This window comes from Papio anubis, chromosome 9 (assembly GCF_008728515.1).
Source record: "Papio anubis isolate 15944 chromosome 9, Panubis1.0, whole genome shotgun sequence".
NCBI lineage: Eukaryota > Metazoa > Chordata > Mammalia > Primates > Cercopithecidae > Papio > Papio anubis.
In genome coordinates this window covers 74950382-74973057 of record NC_044984.1, presented here as the reverse complement: position 1 = coordinate 74973057, position 22676 = coordinate 74950382, and the positions used below count along the sequence as shown (strand labels likewise).

The 22676-nt window shown below is 33.2% G+C and overlaps 1 protein-coding gene and 2 long non-coding RNA genes across 4 annotated transcripts in view; 2 read left to right on the top strand and 1 right to left on the bottom strand.

The window, feature by feature from the left end:
• The window catches only part of LOC116268902, a 132216-nt gene that overhangs the window by 15221 nt on the left and 94319 nt on the right, over positions 1 to 22676 (top strand). The window lies entirely within an intron of this gene.
• PTPRQ (protein tyrosine phosphatase receptor type Q) overlaps positions 12146 to 22676 on the bottom strand; it is a 219140-nt gene continuing 208609 nt past the window's right edge. For both annotated transcript variants that reach the window (XM_031650636.1, XM_031650637.1), the window contains exons 42-45: positions 21928 to 22076; positions 19127 to 19262; positions 13691 to 13814; positions 12146 to 13430 (exon numbers count right to left, since the gene is read on the bottom strand). In XM_031650636.1, coding sequence (XP_031506496.1) covers positions 13393 to 13430; positions 13691 to 13814; positions 19127 to 19262; positions 21928 to 22076 — 447 coding nt within the window. In that variant the 3' untranslated portion in view covers positions 12146 to 13392. The remainder of the gene's footprint in view (positions 13431 to 13690; positions 13815 to 19126; positions 19263 to 21927; positions 22077 to 22676) is intronic.
• The window catches only part of LOC110740717, a 53178-nt gene continuing 43419 nt past the window's right edge, over positions 12918 to 22676 (top strand). The window contains exon 1 of the long non-coding RNA XR_002515724.2: positions 12918 to 12995. This is a non-coding gene — a long non-coding RNA (uncharacterized LOC110740717). The remainder of the gene's footprint in view (positions 12996 to 22676) is intronic.

Below are 22676 nucleotides of genomic sequence, written 5' to 3'. Positions count from 1 at the left end.
AGGATATGAGGGGTCATTGAAACCCATCTGGGTTTCTACTTTACATATCACCCTGAGGAAGTGAACCACCACTGAGTCTAGCTGGCAAGTAGCATCTTGCTCCCTGCTGGCCTGCTTCCCTGCCACTTGGACCTGCATAGTGCCAGTTCCTGGATTCTCTTTAGCCTTGCTTCACCTGCCTGTTATGATATGCTACCTCTTGCTAGTCTACTCTCATGTGTCCTAGCTGGGTTCACCACCTGTTGCTCATTACTGTACTCTCTGGACCTGGTGTCTGCCTCCATGCATGTGCACGTTGGCAACTGAATCCAGATCTGCCTCTGCATCTCTACCACCTGCTTCAGCCCTGTGGGATATCTTGTTCCAGCTGCTTCTGAAACTGTCTTACCCTACCTTTTCAGTCTAATAAGTTTTGATGAGATCTTTTAAAGAATATGTCAAACCCATTTCTGTCTCCTTAAACAATAAACATAATGTAATTGAAAGAGAAAAAAAGTTTTCTTAAAGATGCAGGGGCTGGTGTTGTACTATTTATTTTTATTATATCCAGTGGCTATTAATATATGTTGGATTTCAATAAATGGTTCCAAATTTTTAGTTTTTGAAGGTATATGTGTTATTAATAAGTAGGCATGTGTGTGTGCGCGCGCACACACAAAGTAAGGATATAAGCCATCAATTTTGCTGTTTCTGGATTGCCGTGATCTGGAAAATCAAGTTTGTTGAAGTATTTATAATGTAAGAAAAAAAGACTGTTGATGAACTACTTTTTAATAAGTTGCCCAATTATACAGAATTCTTTTTTGTTGGCTTCAGTTGTTTAAAGGCTCTTTACACACTATCAAGTTCCCAGTTACATTCCGGATAACTGATAATCCTGAGCAAATGATACATTAATCACTGTATGCCAGTTTTCCCTGCTCTTTCACCTTCATTTGTCTTTGATCTAGAAGTGTTTGTTTGTTCCCTGACTGCAAAGATATTTTAGCATGCGTAAATCGGTAAGAAAATACACTGTCACACGGACATTATTTTACTTCTACTAAGGCAAATTGTCAATTGAACATATTTGTTTGAGTTTCTGTCATGAGTAAGATGTTATCTAAGTGTTACATGGATAAAATTATGAGAATAACTTAGTCCTTGTTCACAAGTAGTTGACAATCTAGTAAATGGAGAATGCCAGTGGATAAGAACCTGCAAAAATGTCTTCAGAATTCAGTTCTAAGAAAGGTATTAGTTATTGAAGGAAATGTAGGAGCCAAAGCATGGTATTTGGGAACATGTAGGATGTGTTTTAGTAAGCAGCAAATATTCTAATTTGGTTTAGTTCTAGAAAAAAAAAAAAAAGGAATACTGTGGAAAGGTATTTTTAAAACGTGAGTTTAATTCAATAGTCAATGAAGGGCTACTGAACAGATCAGTGAAATGATCAGAGCTGAGATTTAGATTTAAATCTCAGAGTTTCAGAGCTTTAGATTTAAATCTGGCAACGAAGTGTAGAGTTGGAGAAAACAAGCCATACAATTTGGTTTGGACCAAATGTATATTGGATGAGGTAGTGAATAAGAGAAAGAATATAGTACTAGATACCCAAATAAAAAGGCTGGCACTATCACTGACTATGTGACATGAATAACTTAATTTGCATAAAATAGCTATTATAGATACTATCCAGAAGCTTCTCTTCCTGAGAGAGGGCATAGAATTAATGTGTATTTCTATGGCCACATAAATAAGATTAGAGATATTATCATATATCTAGTGGTCTCCATGTAACATAGCAGGATATGGTGGCAAACACTACAGGCTCTGAAGCCAGACTTCCTGTGTTCAAGTCTAGGCTCTTTTATTTACTTAATGTATAATCTAGGGCAGTTTATTTAACCTCTTTTTCCTTTGGTTTCCCTATCTGTAAAAGGCAGATAATAGCACCTAGTACTATTATCCAAGAATTGTCATGAGGTTAATGAATTAATATTTGTAAAGTCCTTAGAATAGTGCCTGGCAAGTGGTAATGATTCAATAAATAAGGTTATTATTAATTACAGTAAATAAAATTATAACAATTTTATGAGTATCACAGTTATTCATATCACAATTTTAAGTATAATCTTTAACACATAAGTAGGTAAAACTCCTGATTTAATAGCCCAGGAGTCAGTGCTCATCCTATTACTATTTACCAACTTTCTGAATGTAGTACACTCAGATTGATGAAACTAACTCTGTTCCAGTGGCAGAGTCCAGCAAGTGAATTCATCATATTTTTCATGGCAGTTCACTGGGTTATAAATACTAAGTGAATAGGAGCATAATGAATTCTTTGGGAAGAACTTGGAGCATATCAAGTTTTATTTTTAATGTTTAAAAGACTGATTGTTAGTGCTTTGGGAAAGGAGAAAGCATACAACAAAAGTAAGTAAATATTTTTCTCAGTGTTGTACTCATTCAAGCGGGAGAGCTTGAATTATTATTATCGTGAAAATCATCCATAAACACTTTATGTCATTTATTTTAATAAATTATTAAAGTTTAAAATTACCTGTGTTTTTAATTATAAAATTCATCAAACAAAAAACTATAAAGCATAAGATAATAAATATTTTACTCATTACTTAATTTTAGCCAATCTGACAATGTTGACAGACAGGCTTCAAATTTTAAAACAAAAATTTACAAATGCATTGGAAGCCCTCGTGTATACCAGTCTGATTCCATCACAATCTGTCTCCATACCTGCATTCCTCCCTTGCCAGGGGAAACCAGGATTCTGATGTGAATTTTTACATTCCCATTCATTCCCATGATTTTATGTCTGTACTAACATGGATGCATCCACAAAAAAAAGTACTACCTGTTGTATTTTTAAAACATTATATAAATGGTATATAAATATCTCAAAACTATTTTTCATTATCTTTCTGTTTAGTAAATTGTATTGGTTTATAGTATACATAAAATAAAATGCAGTCATTGTATGTATACAAGTTAAGGCATTTTACACATGAATATGCCTGTGTAAACAGCACTCCATTCAAGATAGAGAACACTTTCATCATTCCCAAAATGTTCCCTTTGGGAATTAAAGTCAATTCCCCACTTATACCATACCCCAAGTAGTCATCATTTATTCAATTTCTATCACTATGGGTCAGTTTGAACTATTCCAGAACTTCGTAGAATGGATTCGTAGAGTAGGTACTCTTTTGTGTCTGTCTTCTTTCACTCAGCGTTTGTTTTACAGAATTCTCCCTGCTCTTGTGTGTATTAGCAGTTTATTCCTATTTTATTGCCAATTTGTATTTCATTGCTCAAATAGACCACAACTTGTATATCCACTCCTGTTGATTGCTATTTGGACCCTCTATTTTTGTCCGTTTGAATAAAGCTGCTAAGAACATTAATACAACTTCTTTTCCGAAAGTATATTTTAATTTCTCTTAGATACATGACTAGGCGTGGTAATGTTGGGTAGTATAGTAATAATGGTAGTATGTTTAACTTTATGAGAAACTGCCAAACTGTTTTCCAAATGGATTGTACCATTTTACACTTCCAGTTCCAGCTCCAAATCCTTACCAAGATGACCTGATATTTTGGTAATTTTAATTTTAATCATCCCATTAGGTGTGTAATGGTATCTCATGATTTTAATTTGCATTTCCTTGATAACTAATGGTATTGAACATCTTTTGTATTCGTGCTAAATATCATTTGACATATTGCCTATCGGGGTGTGTGTGTGTGTGTGTGTTATACTTTGTAAATATACATATATCCTGGATATAAGTACCAGGACTTGTATCCTATTACATGTATTGTGAATATTTCCTCCTATTCTTCCAGTCTGTGGCTTGACTTTTCATTTTATCTATTTATTTAGAGACAGAGTCTCAGTTGTTCAGGCTGGAGTGCAATGGCATGATCACAGTTCACTGTAGCCTTGACCTCCTGGGCTCAAGAAGCAATCCTCCCACCTCAGCCTCCCCAGTAGCTGGGACCACAGGCATGTGCCATCACACCTACTTGATTTTTAAATTTTTGTAGAGATGGGGTTTCCCTGTGTTGCCCATGCTGATCTCAAATTCCTAGGCTCAACTGACCCTCTCACCTTGGCCTCCCAAAGTGCTGGGATTATAGGCATGAGACACCATACCTGGCCTTATTTTCTTAACAGTGTCTTTTGAAGAGCAAGAAGTTATACTTTGATAAAGGACAATTTATCAAGTTTTTCCTTGATGTTTTATTTTGGTTTATATTCTAAGAAATCTTCGCTTATTGAAAGTTCATGAAGAATTTTTCTTACTTTTATCCCCATAAGCTTTATAGTTTTAGCCTTTACATTTAGGTCTGAGATCCATTTCAATTTAATCTTTGTGTGTATTGGTGTAAAGGTGAAGATTCATGATTTTTCATATAGACATCTAGTTGTTCCAATACTATTTTTGGAAAGACTATATGTTCCCTGCTGAATTATCTTATCATCTTCGTTGAAAACCACTTTACCATCTGTGTGCAAGTTTATTTTTGGACATTTTTTTCTCTAAATGAATCTACAGAGCTATAGTGTAAATCTTTCAACTTTGTTCTATTTTAAATTGTTTAGTCATTATAGGTCTTTTGCACCATATAAACTATAAAACTAGTTCATTAATTTCTTTAAAAAAGCCCTATGGAATTTTTATTGAGATTTCACCGAATGTATAAATCAATATGAAGAGAATTAACATCTTAACAATATTGAGTTTTGAGTTTATGAAAATGAATTTTAGAGAAATTTATTTTAATCTTAATTCCCGTCATTAATGTTTAGTGGCTTTTAAGTATATTGATCTTGCACATATTTTGTTAAATGTATCTGAAGCTTTTCATGTTTGTGGATGCTATTTTTAAAATTTAATTTAATTTAATTTAATTAAGTTCTGGGATACCCTGAGGACATGCAGGTTTGTTACATACGTAAGTGTGTGCCATGGTGGTTTGCTGCACCAAGCAACCCATCGCCCAGGTATTAAGTCCCTCATGCATTATCCTGATGCTCTCCCTTCCCCCTGGATGCTATTGTTAATGGTATTTTTAACGGCAATATTCCAGTTGTTCCTTACTAGCGTGTAGAAATAGATTTTTGTATTTTGACCTTATATCCTGTGACTCTTTTTTTTAAAGCTACTTGTTATATCTAGTAGCTTTTTTTGTAGATTTCTTAAGATTTTTCTCATACATGATATATTTTTCTTTACTCACATAAACAGTTTTATTTCTTCCTTTACACAATATATTCCATTAAATTCTTTTTCTTGCTTTACCGTAATGGCTAGAAACACCAGTAGAATGTGGAATACAAGTTGTGAGAGCACTCATCCTTGCCTTTTTCTTGATGTTAGTGTGAAAACCTTCAATGTTTCACCATTGAGCATAATATTAGCTCCAGTTTTTTTCATAATTGCTTTTGGTCAGTTGGAGGAAGTGCTTTCAGCACTTTGAATATGTCATTCTATTTTCAGTTGGTTTGCACTGTTTCTGAATAGTAGCCAGAATATTTTCTTTTCTGTCATCCCCAGAAGAGGTATCTCTTTTCTTGGTTGCCTTTAAAATTTTTATCTTTATCAGTGACTTGCCTTGATTATGCAAGTAATTGATTATTATAAGCCTTGGTATAGTTTGTGTGTGTGTGTGTGTTATGCAGAAATTATTGTGGGTACAGAAGTGAGAATAATAGTGCGTATGCATGCTTGTGCACTTATCTGCTTAGATTTCTTTGAGATTCTTGAATCTATAGATTTATATTTTTAAAATAGAAATATTTGGACATTATTTCTTCAAATATTTTTTCTGCCCTCCTCTGCCCCAGTTCTGTAATTTATGATATGCTATGCTATGATATGATACACTTATGATATACTATGTGAATTAATCTCACAGGTCACTGAGAATCTTTAGTTTTTTTTCAGCCTGTTTTGTCTCTATGCTTCAGTTTAGATCATTTCTATTGCCCATTCTTTAAGTGCTGATTTTTTTCTTCTCCTGTGTCTAATTTGCTTTTAATTGCATCCAGTAGCATTCTGACATCAGCTATTATGGGTTTTAGCTTTAGAAGTTTATTTTAATTGTTTGTAGTTTCCAGTAATATTTATATTTCTTTCCCCGTTAACATATTTTAATAGCTATATTAAAAGTTCTTGTCTGCTAATTGTATCCATTTTTATTTATATGTGTGTTTCTAATAATGGATCCTTCTCCTGGTTAGCGGTTGCTTTTTCCTGCCTAGTAATTTTTAACTGAATATTGTATATTGTGAATATTACATTGTTGAATGTATTTACTTGGTTTAATTTTAGAAGGGCTGGGATTTTTTTTTTTTTTTCTGTAATGTAGTTTAATTTGGTGTTTCAAAACTTTTTTTAAAAAGTTTTGTTGGGAGAGTCTAGTTTACTGAAGCTTCTGTAGGGTTTCTGTTGAAAGCCCAGGTGGTGTTCTCCACTCACATTTCATTTAAGAATTTTCTGAAGTTTTGAATTTAGAAATTGATTCAATCAATTTAGAAATTGATTGAATTGATAGTTTTATAACATAGTCTTGAACCCTACTAATGTGGTCTATTTCTCCATTTAAAAGGGTGTTTTGTTTTGTCCTTCAGGTCCATATTTTCTCCAAAAATGTTTCATGCACATAAGTATCCTCTCTGCCTGTCAGTGGATAACTCACACATAATGTGGTCACAAATGAGATCTCATTATGTCATTAGATTTTCTCTGTTGTACTTTTTCCAGCTTCTCAAGTAAATGCTTACTATGTTTATATTTGAGGATATATATTTTAGGCCTCTAAGCTTACCTTTATGTAACTTTATCAAAATTTTATAAAAGGTGCTTTGATGTCATTCAGTTCTGTTACATAATTTTCATTGAGATTCTTCATATTAATCTGTGTGATGTTTCGATATGTATTAATTTAGTTTCAAATATAGCTTAAAATTTTTTTTTGTAAATGTTTTACTTAACTGTCTTGTAGTCAGATAAATGACTATGTATGATACTGAGTCTGAAATTATTTTCAACTTTCTTTGTGATACAGGAAGGAGTCATTCTTTGTGACTGATCCATGAGAACGTCAAAAGAATATGTGTTCTTTTTTTAGGGTATAAGAATTTCTCTCCCTAGAGAAATATTAATTCATATGTGTAGATTTTCTAATTCATTTACTTTATTTTCATATCATTAATTTATCTTCTTGATCTAAAACTTCTATTATTTTACAGGTATGTCTAATTTGTAATAAATACATTAAATTTCTTTGGTATATTTCAGTATTTTGAGGTTATATTTATCATGTATTCAATCGTTTATTTTTACTTAAAACTGTAATTATCTTTTTTTTTTTTTAGCCAAGAGTTATATGGGTTTGAAATTAATATATAGAAAAATAAACGAAATTTTATTTCATTTAAATTTCAAAGTGCTGTACTTCTTTAAAAATATTATGTTTGCCTGGAAAAACTTTACTTGAATATTATAAAGATGAAATTTTAGAAAAATTCAGTTTATATAATAAGGAATCAGGTTGGAAATGCCTCAAAGTCAGTAATCATATTTACTTTCTTTTCCTTTTTTAAAGTTAAAAGAAAAATGTTGAATGTGAAATTCCGCTAAAAACTAAGGAATAATTCCCTCTATTCCCATTACGCTAATTTGAAGCTAATCATTATGATTATAATTCTGTATTCTATATATTTTTCAAGTGGCTATGTGAATCAATATGTCATATTTTTGGCATATTTGAATTCTTACAGAAAAAGCACCATAACTGTTATCATTATTGATACAAGAGCTAGAAAGAAATTATTTAGGCAGATAGGGAGGGTAAAAGAGTCCTTGGCAAAGTTGCCCTTTTAATAAAAAGCAGCCCCCAAATTACTTCTTTTCTAACGAGGAGCAGCCTGAAAACTCGAGCTGCAGACATAGATAAGCAAGCTGGAAGCTTGCACGGGTGAATGTCAGTATTTATGTTCAACATGGAGGGTCCATCTTCCCTTTTCTTCGTCACCACATGTACAGTAAAAGAAGCAGGCAACATGGCGTCAGCCAGGTAGAGAACTCATCTGCATAATAAAAGATTAGGGTATGAGTGGCCAGATTTTCACGTTCTATGCAAATAGCACACCTGGTCCGACCAATCTTTTGTGCCCTATGTAAATCAAACACCGCCTCCTCAAGCTCATCTATAAAACCTGCACTTCACCGCAAAAGTGGCAACCTGTTTTCTCTGGGGCCCCTCTCTGTAGCAACAGAGCTTTTCTCTTTCTTTCGCTTATTAAACTTCCGCTCTTAAACTCACTCTGGTGTGTCAGCGTCCTTATTTCCTTGGTGTGAGACAACGGACCTTGGCTATTACCTCAGACAAATGATGCCGCTTCATTATCATTATGTGTATTACAATCTAAACCTCATTGAGTGTTTACTCTGAACTAAGGCTGCTCTACAAACATGTGAGGTAGCTTTTATAATTATCTCCATATTAGGAATGAGGAAATTGAGGTACAAACTGGTTATTGCTTTTTGCCGAAAATCATAAAATTAGTAAATACAGATGGATACCCATCCAATCTGGCCACAGATTTTAAAAATACTTGCTTATACAAATTTAATTATAGCGGATGAATTAATAAGGGAAAGAACGAAAAAGAATGAACAATAGAAAGACTAATTAATCTGAAAGTTCACCCAAGTAGGCTGTTTTCACATGTTCAAATTTCCTACAGTCCATGTACATGTTAAAAAGTTTTGAAACGGAATTGAGCGCAAAATAGGATTAAAAAAACTGTCTTCTTGAGGCCTGTTTATTCCCACGCTTTTGCGTGCTTCTTTTCAACATAAAATAAGGATGGTCATACGTGTGAAAGGAACGTGAACTCTAGCCAGATAGACCTGGATTTGAACTCCAGACTACCAATTACTCTCTGAGAGAATTTGGGCAATCTTCATCATCCCTCCATGCTTCCATTGCCTACCCTTTTAATGGAGTTGATCTCATAGGTGAAGTTTGAATTAGATAACATGCCAACTCAGGTTACGATTCCAGCACAGTGCCAGGCATGCCTTAAAGATGCAAATATTCAATTACAGCATCTTTCTTGTATTTTTCTTTCTTTTATATCTTCTAGTTCTCCTTTTTGTCCTCTTCCTTCTCTCCTTTTCTTACTCTTCCCTCTTCTTTTCATTATTAGTAGGGTAAAGGACTTGATAGTATTTGATTGTATATACATACACACATATTACACACATATATATAAATATATATAGAAATGCTATGGAGCTGTTTTGACTTTAACAACCTCTTCTCTTTTTTCAGCTTTATTTTCATAATTCTATAAATTCCAATGTTCTTTTTTCTTTCATTTTTAATATTTTAATATATTTTACTTTTTAAACTTTTCTTCTTTAATATTACTGTATTCATCAATAATTATTTTTACTCACTTAAATTCGTTCTAAGAGCTTATTTACCTCTAAAATTGTCTGTGGTTTCTGTTACTTATTTTCATATGATTAGCAGAAAATCTCTAACTGGCTAATAGGGAATTGGGACATATGATGATTATGACCTTTCTTTATCACGAGCATTTTATACTATTCAGAGCATGTCATTTGACTTACGGAGAGACTGGCATAACGTTATGGAAAGAGTAGTTTTTGGGAGCCACAGAAACTCAGTTTTAACTTCAGCTTCAACTTTTACTAATAACTGTGGTTTCAGGCACAGCAATTAAGCTTTCATTATCTTTCCTGTAATACAGGACCCTGCCGATCTTAAAGGATTTTGTAAGGATTAATAGGGATGATGGATTTAAAAGTACTCTAAAAAGTTTATAATTTAGTAAAATGACTTCTCAATCCAACAATACTGTTAGTGAAATTAAAATAATTTAAGGTTGTGACTTTAGAAATGTAATCTTATTAACAGAAAATAATGCTTTTTTTTTTAATCTATTAAATGAGTTTTATTTTCAGAGGACAATATCACAGATACTGATTTAGAATGTCCAGTTAAATCTTCTGAAATGAAAATTTTCTTTACTTGTTTTCCAAATTATATTTTATATTATTTGTGTACCTGTCTATACATTCATTTTAATCAAAAATTCATTGAACAAGCACTAAATATTTTGCTTAGTAAAGTATCAATAGTCTTACTTACCAGAAGTCAATATATCTGCCATAATTTGTTCTTCAGTCTGTGCATGTGAAACGGACATACAAATATGACACTAATACCCACAAAGTACAATATAATCTTACAATGGGATGCATTAACTTTTTGATAAACATTACACATTGACCAGTCTTGGTAAAAGATTATTCTAAGTTTGTAAACTTCACTGTAATTTTCAAAACATTTTCCTATATGTAATCTAATCTGTTCCTCAGAACATCTCCATGAGCTAGTGGGTGTACTGTCCTGATTCTACGTGGAAACTCTATCCATATTTATAGAGTCATTTACCATGAAATATTACGTGTCCTAAGAAGACAAGCTGTTTCGCCAAGATTATGCTTTATAAACTTTTTTCATATTTTTACTTTTAAATATAATTCAGTTGAGAATTTCAAATCATTGTGCCCCAAGTTTCTTACAATTTTTGACTGAGTTTTCTAAAAGTTGGCTAATGAAAATGGACATGATTATCAGAATAGTGGCTTGATTTATAGAAGACTTTGCTGAACTTAAATTTCATTTTAAAATCTAGTGTTTGCTACAATATGTGGAATGAATCACCATCTCCTTTATGAAGAGGTCAAGGTTTAATTTGTTTTTCTGCAAAAGACTTATTATACAGTTCACCTATAAACTGAAAGAAGAAAACGACGCATTTTAAAGCAGAATGAAAGTAGAGGTGATACCCACAGCTGCTCTTGTCTCTGGCAAACCATTCTGAGAGGCTCCAGTTTCATTTGGTTCATATGAAACACATGTTGCTCATTTATTGTACATGTGCTTCAATGTATTTTGACAAATCGGATCTAAAAATGTTACAGATGTTCTTCATTATATTAATTAGCACTTAGTAGCCACCTATAGAACCTGGGTGTAAATTGGCCCTTTCACAATATCATTTAAAGAAAATTTAGGTATCATTAATGTCTGGATTTCAACTTAATTTTAGTGTCTTGATATAGCTAGCTATGCATATTTTATAAATGCTTTGTTGCAATTTTTTTTATAATGAAGCCAAATCTTTTAAAAACATGTTTTAAGTAATTTTAGGTAGATCTAAAATTTTTCTGATCCTGACTAATGTTTTTTAGAGATTCATACATTATTCAACATACATCCTGAAATTAGGCAGCAATATTATAACTCAAGTACTTGCTAGAAATGACTCTCAGGACTATTCTATTTTTACTGAAGCAGAATCTGCGTTTTAACATAATCACCAGGTACTTCATATAAACATTAAAGTTTGATAAGCATGGTTAGAGGAGACTTAATATTCAAATTATGTTTTATGCATATATATATATATGCATATATACACGGGTCAAACTCTATCTTCTACACATCTGATTTATGCAGATATAATAGAAAGTGGACTTGCCTGTAGATTGAACTATGTTTTTAAATCATTTGATAAACCTTTTTAGTGTATCAAACACAGGCTATGTTATCTGTCTTTAATGAATACAAACCCCATACTGGCTTGCCGTATATTTTCAATAATCGACATAAAGGAAACTAAAGAATGCATAATCTCAACTTGAATCTTTGAGAGTTCTCATCATTTTTTATTGTTTTTGCTAACTTTCTATAAACTTATTGGCTGGAACAGTAGTGGATTGTATTTATTTGTACTTCCTTGTCCTGAAAAAAAAAGGAAGTAAATTTTACATTTTTCTAGAGACTGTGAGACTAAGGGCTTTAATTTCTTGGATAGTAAATCCCACATTAAAATTACTTATGCATGGCTTAAGAAATAATTTTATCTTAATTATATTATATTACATAAATTATGTCATATCATACTTGTATGTATATCTTTATTTTAGATATTGTATATGAGAATTAGTATAATTATTATGTCTTAATAGGATATACAAAGTCAAACTTTTATTTACATAGGAACTTCTGAAATTATGCTGCAAGATAATTCGTCAAAATTCAATTTTATTGGCCATAACATTTCTTATATGTATATTCCAGTGGAAATAAGCATAAGATATAATTCTTGTCATAGAAGAGAATAATTAAACTATTTATTTTTATTACTCTTAATTGAAATCTATTACAAAATAACTTCATATAATTCAAAACTTACCACATTGTCACTATTTAATAAGATGGAGGCTGAAATATTTTCTTTAAAGAAACCTCGAATTTGCTACACATGGTTAATTTCTTTGTTTTCAGTTCCACCAAGTATGCCGCTCAAAATCAACCTTGGGAAACGAAATGACAGCCATTTAACGTAATCCATTTGGAAGTCTCTGTTGGCACCACAGCAGCACATCATTGGTTTACAAGCTTGAAGCACACATAGTGTTTTTATTACTCTTTTGATACATTTTTGCTGAAGAAAGACTTCAGAATTGTTAATATTAGGTTGACTATATCTAATGGACAAATACACTGATACATTTAACTATATATTTGAATATACAATACAGGGGTAAAACTTGTGTCTGAAAGTTTATAAATGTGTGTTGGCTAGAATAGTACTCGGTAACTTCATGTGTTGCACTTTTAATTTTTCTTTTTAGGTTCTCAAACTGAAGATCACAATGCAAATTAAATAGCCCTAAGTGTCCCTGAAGAGCTACTGTGTGTTGTATAAAGGCTAAGTAATCCCTGCAGTGTCAGGGGGTTACTGTTCAGCTGTTCGGGATCATGAGATGATATCTCAGCACTCATAAAACAGAGGATTCAAAACAGGGGCGTACATGGAAGTACAGATCATTATGACAGTCCTGGAAATTATCCACAAGAAACGTCAACACCATGTAAGCCAAAACAACACTACTGAATCAACATTTACAACTTTTGTTCAGAATTAAATCCAATACATAGGGAAATTTCACAATGAAACATTAATGCTAATATGATAATTATTTTCTATTTGGCTTATTCCAAAATATGCAGGACTTCAAAAAACATATGGGATGTCTTTTCTTAAGCATTTAAAATACATAATATTTATTCTGTACAAAACAAATAATTATTCTGTATTAGCTATTTTCTAGAACTAGTCTTAAAATGTTCAGTCCATTTAGAAAGGCACAGTGAGGGAAGCACAGATATTTCTTTAAGTTTGCACATTTCAATTCAGAAGAATAAGGGGGTAACTTTGGCCCCTGTGATTTAAAAATCTCTTCCAATTGTATCCTTTGGTCTGAATATTTACATAGTGGTTTCTTCCCATTCAAGCTCAACATCACCTATAACAGAAAGTAACATGTTACAAGAGAGTATTGAAGTTAACAGTTCAAAATTTAAATGTTTCATGATAAAAATATAATGTAGACGGAAAGGGTATTATTAGCCCAATTTGCATTAGAGAGAAGTTAAAGAAAAAAAAACTGATCTGTGCCCTAATCTAGCTTCTTAAACATTTTTAACATACGGTTATTCTGAAATTTATGTTCCTACTGTAGGTGGTAAACTAGTAAGTTGGGTACATATTGTTGTTTCTGTTTACCTTCCATAGCGTCCAAAGAGTCCATCTTCTGAAGTGCTGAATAGTTAACAAAACAGATGGGCTGATTACTTCCCTTATTCGATAAGAGATCCAGAATGCACTGGTGTAAAAAGATATACTGTGCCTAGACACCAAAGACAGAGTGGTTAAGCAAATAGATTGATGAAGAGTTTTATACAGAGAGTTACATTGTTAAAGCTAAAAGCAGTACTGAATTCATCAAATAAATAGCTAAGTTATAGACACAGAACTTATCATGGTATATATATGATTTTCTACCATTTCAAATATGAGGCTTTCTAAATTCCTGTGGTCTCTTGAAGCTTCATGTTTTTTTCTAACACTTGTCACTAAACACCAAGTGTTAATATATTCTTTGTTACTGTGATTATAAGAAGTAGAAAATTGTATTACTAAATTTGTTTATGAGTTTCCTTCTTTCTATTAGATCTAATTGAGTAAATTATCTTACAGTTTTCTTGTTAGAATGACTTTTGGAATATAAATGCTAAATTTACTTTTGAAATCTGTGAGTGAGTATATCTATATGCCATCAGTGCATTTAAAATGTATTTAACAAATCTGTTAGTCACCTGGATATGTGGCCTACTTAAGGTCAAGTATTTGGTCCTGCTTTGTAAATACAAGGCAATGGGTCATTGAAATACCCAAACATCCAGGTAGTGGACAAGGACTCCTAACATTGCATTGGAATGTTTGGGCTAAATTCAGTACCATTTGGATCCTTTAAATGTTTTCAATATAATTCAATAACCTACTAGCATCTCTGAGCTTAGACCTTACCAAAAGTAGTTAAAGCTAAAAAAAAAAAAAAAAAAAAAAAAAAAAAAGTATATTTCAAATCACCCTCATTTGTACCTAACAAACATATCTGACTTTAAAGGAGTATCATCAAATGTTTAAGACATATAGTCAAATTGACGATGATTTATATAGAACATTCTCAAAAGTGATCGGCCTCATAGGTTATATTAATAACTATTGCTACTATACTTCAAACCCTTTTGGAACTCCTCTATTGAAATTGTCTTTAGAAATTGTTAATCATTATTAGGAATATCTATTTCTTTGTGGATTACAAAATGTTTCCGTGAACATCTCATTACTGGAGCGTCAGTTTTATGGGAGCAGAACTCTGTCATAGTCACTGCTATATTCTGATTACCTATAATAGTGTCTGGCACATAGTAGTTGCATAATAAGTGTTTGTTCACTTAGTCTCATTTAATTTTCACAGCTAGGCAATCTTTACCATTTAAAGACAGATGTAATTTAAAGAAAATTTAAATGTCATTAGGTGTCAAGCTTTGTAAATGAGGTGGATGATCAAGTTTATAGAATTCAATTTTGGTAAGAAATGAAGTGTTGTTATAAAGCAATAAAATTTCTGTTGAAATTGCTAGTAAGTTACTTCTCAAGGTAATTCCAAGAGTGTGTTTTTAAACATACACGAAACACTGAATTACATTATTGGCAGAAATATGTTGACACAGTATAATCTTTCTGGAAATCATTTAAATTTATGAGTTCTAGTATTAAAAAACACATTTGAATTTGAAGTCACGTTTGATATGTGAAATTTCTGACTGTCTTGATTTCATCTTCTCCACTGGAAAGAATGATAGGTGTAAACTTTGCCAAAAGAGCAGGCTGAGCTCTGTGAGACAGTCCTACAGGTTCCAAGGTCCCTCTGCCATTATGTGTTACTGCCAAGAAAGCAGCATACTGTTGTGAAAAAAGTTTAATCCCAGTTTCTGCCCTAGAGAGCCATATTACCTTAAGAATTAAACTCTTCTGATGCACAATTTCCTCACCTGGGGGTGGGAGTGTGTGTCATAAATCCTGTATTGTAAGACTTAAAGAATTTAACATATGTAAAATGCCCCACAAAAAACTGGACACCCAAAATGTTAACTTTTTTTTCTTCCCCTCTATGAGTTTACACCAGTAAACTTCCATTTACTTGAGGCACTAAAAGTATCTTAGGATATTAGCTCACTACAGAGAGTTCTCTCAGAAAGGCTTTTCAAATTTCCTGGGGCCACAATGTATTGTTGTTGGTTTTGTTGTTGTTGTTTGCAACAGAGTCTCGCTCTGTTGCCCAGGTTGGAGTGCAATGGCACAATCTTGACTCACTGCAACCTCTGCCTCCCGGTTTCAAGCGATTCTCCTGTTCTCTTGTCTCAGCCTCCGGAGTAGCTGGGATTATAGGCACGCACCACCACGCCCGGCTGATTTTGTATTTTTAGTAGAGACAGGGTTTTGCCATGTTGGTCAGGCTGGTCTCCAACTCCTGACCTCGGGTGATCCACCCACCTCGGCCTCCCAAAGTGCTGGGATTACAGGCATAAGCTACTGCGCCCAGTGCCCAGTGCATTGTTTTTTGAGGGAAAGAAATCAAAGCTTTCTCCTGGGTAAGGGCCATGCCCCTCAGTGCCTTTGAGTGGCAGTATATTGCTGAAGTTGCTGCTGTAGTATGTGCTAAGACAGGAACATTCCTCATAGAAACTGCAATCACTCTGGAGTACAGAAGAAAATAAACTGCTCTTGTGCAAGGCAATGCTGGTTTGTAAGCATTGGAGGTGAGTTGTGGTCATTTTTCTGTTTGTCATCACAAGGAAAAAACAGTGAAGAGTCTAACTTCTGGGAACTAAGACAGATCAAAGAGGGCTTCCAAGTACCTGATTTTCAGCGAGGAGAGAATCTTACTGGACATTTACTGCCTGCTGGGCACCATGTTGGTGATTTACAAACTTTCTCTTATTTAATACTGATAATAAGTTTGTGAAAAGTGTAACAGGGCTATTTTACAAAAGAGAAATAGTTCAGAGAGGCTAATTAAACAAAGTCACAGAGCCAACAATTAGCAGAGCTGTATTATGAATTTAATTCTCTGACTTCAAAAACCTTCCCTTTCGAATCCCTGCCCCACTCTCAAATCCCCATCCCAAGCTGTGACAATTTGTTATGGCTGGTTAAACAGAATAATGTATGAAGTTTATAACATTTTGAGTACTAACTTGGGTAAAATTATTAATAGACATTCTTGAAGACACTCTTTACAGAATTCAATTCTACAAAGTTGTAGAGCATAGAAGTTTTTTCAACTTTTACTGTTTGAAGATTGACTCTAGACACTAGAAGGAAACTATCAGTTCCATCCTCTATCCTACCCAAGAGAGCGAACCCTTAATTTCATTGAGAGCACTGATCTCAGTGTGTATGTGTACACCTAGGGACATGGGAGGAAAATGTTAGCTTTCTATTTATCTTTATTTTTAACTAAAAATGAGAAGGAAATTGAATTTTAATAACGATTAATAGTTGGATTGATATTAGAGCCTTCATAAGACCCCTTAAGATGAGCTACCTAATTTTTTAGCCCAACTTGGATTAGAGAGAATGCAAAATGTAAAGTTCCATTACAAAATATAAAGTTCCTGTCTCAAAATGTAATTTTAAGATTTTCAAAATAGTGACAGCAAACATTAAACCAATTTCAGAGCCCTTTTGAGTGTGAGGACCTGTGAAACTACCCATGTTGCATACCCATGAAGCTGGCCCTGGTCATGTATAATATTCCATTTCTGAAGTATCCTGCGGGAAGAGTGACATTTAACTCTTTTGGTAACTCAGTATATGAGGGAATATATATGCATTATATTACCTAGTTTACCTAACTAATTATCACAGAATTGAAGTAGCTAAGGAAGATTCCTACAAAGAGACTGTGGATTAAAGATAATATTTATCATGCAAGCCCAAATGGATGTCAAAAAATTGGCAAGGCTGACACATTCATCATACTCCTGGAATACTCCTGTAGCCATACTAGGAGATAAAAATAACAGCAAGGTAAACAGATCTGACAAAAAGCTAGACCAGTTTTTTAAAAGGCACAAAAGCTTAAAATATATACTTAAAACAACTATCAAAAGAGAAATGCTTTGTCCTAAGTGTATATTTTATTTATTGAAAATACCTAATGATAATAAGAAGCCTTAGCAATTAGCAAGGTTTTGAAAATACTGCTTATTCAATATTTATCTCATGCTTTTCAATTTCTCATTTTATTTATGTTTATAATTTACATAATTAAACAGTCTACATTTAAAGGTAAATATATCTGCATTAGAGTGGAAGCTCAAACATCTTTCCTAAAAGGGACATTTGTCCAAAAAGTTTGGATATCTCTGGTCTAGAACAGCATCTTCCAAGGAGGATTAATGTTCCATGACATGGTATTACAGGTTTGGATCAAAAAGTGTTGAAGAGTTCTACAATCAAAGTTTAAGAAAAGTTGTCCATACAGCTCCGTCTTTGTAATTGTCAGTGAAATTAGCATTAAGGCCCTAAACATTTAGGTGTTTAAAAATCAGTTTAATTACTTTCTCATACTTATTTTAACAGAGAACTCTTTTTTTGAAATCTTTAACTACTTCGATACCACTTCTGTTTTCTAGAATGTAACCTAGAAAATACTGTTACAGCAGGCCTGCGTATTTACTGCAAGAAAATCTCTATCTGTATAGCATACAAATTCCAATCCAAAGCTACAGATAGGAATATTGTGTATATTGTAGTTATACAGACTAGGGTTTGAATTTTGGCTCCGGCACCTTTCGGTAATATTATCTTGGAATATCACTTAACTTCCTGGAATATGTGCTTCCCTGTTTGTAAAGCAGAGCCAGTAATATTTAGTCTATTGGTTGGTTTTACTGGCCTTGCCTTACAAATAAAGAAATTAATTTAATAAAGATTGAATAAGATAATACATCTGAAAGGTCTAGTATAGCACCTGGAACCCAGCAGACACTCAATAGAGGCTTTTTAGCTTCATTACCATAGTACTGTGTGATATTTTGAAATAAAAATTGGATATATTTTATAAATATTTTTGCCTACAAACCAAAACAACAAACAAAAACTCCCAGTTAATAGTTGATAGCCTGCTACAATCATCATTATTAGTACTGGTATGCAATAGGGATAAATACAGAGAAGTCAAATCTATAAAACTTCATTACAGTCAATATTTTAAACTGTTTTCCCAGTTATAACTTTTCAAAAGATAATGATATTGAAAAGATATTGATTTGAGTTCATTTCCAGAGATCCCAAAGTTGCTAAATGATAAAGATAAATCAATTTTATAGGTTATTTCCTACATGTCTATCAGTATAACAAGTTAAGATGAGCCATCAGTAACAATGCTGCAGGGTGACTATGGCACGTGGGCATTAGTTCTCCTATAAACTCCATCAGCTGCCCTCCCGAAGACCTCCCCTAAAGGCTTATAATGTGGGAAAAGAGGGTGTCCACCATGCAAATACAGCTTCAAGCCCATGTCCATACAGATTGCTGCCACAAATTCTAGAACTTTAGAATGCAGTGCAGGTTTAGAGATCTTACCAGATTCTGCACCATGCACATTCTTTCACTTCTCAGTTCAGCTACTAGTCCATATATATCCACAAAATCATGGTCATTTATATGTTGTGTTAAATGGTCCAGAGCAATAAAAACTCCAGTTCTTCCAACTCCAGCACTACAGGAAGAGTAAATTACATGAAAATTACTCAGCAAAGTGTTGTTCATTTTGATGGGGATAAAGATAATGAGCTATGATAGCAATAAATTCTAACAGTTTCTTCTCTTATTTGGAGGCAGGTTTTCTTTGGGATTTGTTTGGATTTTTAATGGTTACCAAGACTATTTAAACAAGGCAAGATGATTATCATTAATATGCTATCAAATATTTGAGTTTCTCTTTCTTTAATCAGTGGAGCTTAACCTCTTATTTCTTAATATTTTAGGGGGTGTTGTTGAAGTATAGAGATTTTTAAAAATCACTGAAAATTCTTAATACCAGAGACTCTGTACTGACTGAGTATTCAGTTACCAGCAGAAATGCTAAACATTGCAAATGTCAAATATTTAGCTCATATAGCATTTTCTTTGCTTCATTTTGAAAAATAGTCTTGCAATTGTCCTTTTCACTTTCTTTCTCAAGAATTTATTTTGCCTCCTATAGATAATAAAATTGAAAAACGATTTCTATTTAAAAACTTATATTAATACTCAAAGACAGGCACATGCTCCACAGAAACTGTTAACTGATAAACCTCACAAGATCAATTCAGAAATTCCTATTATCAGAAATTCCTATTATCAGAAAGACAAGATTCCTAGGAAATTAAACGGTTAATAGAGGAAGTTAATCTAAAAACTTTTTTTGAAAGTCATCTAGTCTTATAAGTATTACTTTGAACCACATAAAACTGCCATTTTTGTAGTTCTGTAGTAAGAAACATTCAAATATTGGCAATTTCCTATGATTTGACCTAAGAAATTGTGAGCCTATAACATAAAACTGATTATAGTAACATGTATACATACATGCCACACAGCAATTGAATTGTCAAATACATTTTGAGTGTCAAACACTGTTCTGGGCACCTGGGTCATAGCAGTGGACAATGTAAAGTCCCTGCACTTACAGAGTTTATAGTCTAGAGGAAAACGACACATAAATAAACAGACAAAGAACGTGCCTGGTGGTAAGAAGTCCCATACTGAAAAAAAGATGAATCAGGTTAAGGAGATAGAGGGTGATAGGGTAGGATAGGGTCAGCAGAGAAACTTTCTCTGCTAATGTAATATTTGAAAAGAAACTCGCATAAGGTTAGGGAGCACACCATGTGGGTATCTGGGAGAGGATCATGGTAGCCAGAAGCAGCAAAATGGGAACAGACTTGAAGTGGGAGCACCCACTTCAAAATCAGGGGACACCAGGGAGGTGATACAGTGATGAGTGAGGGGTAGCCAGGGATGAAAGTATTGGCTGGTGGGTTAGATGTGGAATGTGAGAGGAAGCAGAATCAAGAATGACTCCAGAGCTTCTGGTTCAAACAGAAGGGACTTGCTTTTTACCAAGATAGGGACAACTGAGCAGGGGTGAATTTGGAGATTGAGTCAAGAGTTCTGTTTTGTACACATCAAATTTCTAGAACTTTTTAGTCATTCAGGCTGTCAAGCTGAATTGGAAACTAAATGTAGAAGTCTGAAGTCAAGGTGAGAAGTTGGAGTTGGAGATAAATATTTAGTAGATGGTTTTCAAATGATATTTAAAGATGGTCAACAATATGAATATACCTTCTTCTTATCTCTTATCTATTTAAATCACAAAGGAGGAGACTCTACTCTTTTTGAGGCTAAAAAGGAGAAAGTACTTTTCTTTTAGTGCCCATGGCAGTGTATTTGCATGATACGGAGAAACTGAAGGCAGTTACTGCCCATCAAAGGTTTTACTCATCAATGATGCCAGCATAAAATTAATCACTGACTGTAGAAGCAAATCGTTGTACTGTTTTTAGTATATACTATTATATTAAGCTTTTTACCTATATGAAGGGATTTGAAATTGAGAAGGTAAAAATGAGGCTTTTGCTTTTTGTTCTCATGTTTTATAAATACAAGCATTGTTCATATATTTTATAATGAGCAAGCATTTATGTATTAGTCTTATGATTTTAAAAATCCAGAAATTTATAGAAAATTTATAATCATTTAAACTACATATTGAGTTTTTTAAAATAAAAGTTTAAAAACTGAATGAATTTATCTTTTCTTACATATAGTATTTAACCACATTAATTATAGTACACTCCTGTTAAGTTATTTTTACTTAAAAAAATATTTTTATTGTGGTGAAAGATGAATAACAGAGAATCTACCAATTTGCCCATTTTACATGTACAATTTAGTGGCATTAAGTACATTCTCAATGTTATGCAAATATCAACACTATATATTTCCAGAACTTTTCATCATCCCAAATAGAAGGTATTAGATAATTTTTCATCTCCCTCCTCACTAGTAACCACAACTCTACTTTCTGTCTCTATTTATTTACCTATTCTGAGTATCTCATTTAAGTAGAATTCATGCTACATTTTCCTCTAATCTCCAAACTTCATGTGTGAAAGAGACTCAAGCCAAGACTGATTTAGATCTATCATGTCAGAAAACATAAATCATACCAATGTGTCCAGAAATGCTAAATGTGATACCTCTGAAGGTGGCAAGTTGGAAGAAATTTACATGACCATTTCATTAAAAAAACCAATGGAATTATAATAATAAAAAGACCAATGGGTTCAAAGGCCATTTCTGGCGTTTAATAGATGTTTCTAAAACTATCGCTTTCTTACCTGCAGTGAACAATCATAGGTGTGGTGTCATGTGCTCTGCTTGCTCGAACCAGCTTCACAAAGTGAATTAGGGCGGCACTATTCTCAGGAACCCCATGCTCTGGCCAGGCAGTAAAGTTACACTGTTGAACGGTCATGCAATCCCCATGCTAGACAAAGGGACGAATTAATGAATGACAAAACTATTTAAGTTCCACAACGAAGGCTGAAGGCAATTGTCCCAATTTTTGAAGGTGATCTTTTAAAAATGACTATTTACCAAACGAAACAAAATGTTTTCATTATTTCCTATAAGAGAGATTTTTACTGTTACAATAGAGAATTGCCTTTCAGTATGAATGAAGACAATAAGAAAGCTTGGAAATGAATGTTAATATAGAACATTAATATTCAAACATAGCATGCTATTTTGTCACACTCAGGATAACAGGTATTGAAACAATTTTGACCCAAAACTTAAGTGAACATTTTCACAAATTATTCCATACACAGGTATTGAGTATCTGTTATGTGAAAAGTATAAAGATCCTTACATCATCTTCTGTGTGTATAGGAATTTATATAAACTGATAAAGTGAAATCCCATACTACCTTTTCTATATTGGCTGTAGATTAAATAGAAAATCAAATTATCGGCAGGGCGCAGTGGCTCATGCCTGTAATCCCAGCACTTTGGGAGGCCAGGCAGGTGGATCATGAGGTCAGGAGATCGAGACCATCTTGGCTAACAAGGTGAAACCCCGTCTCTA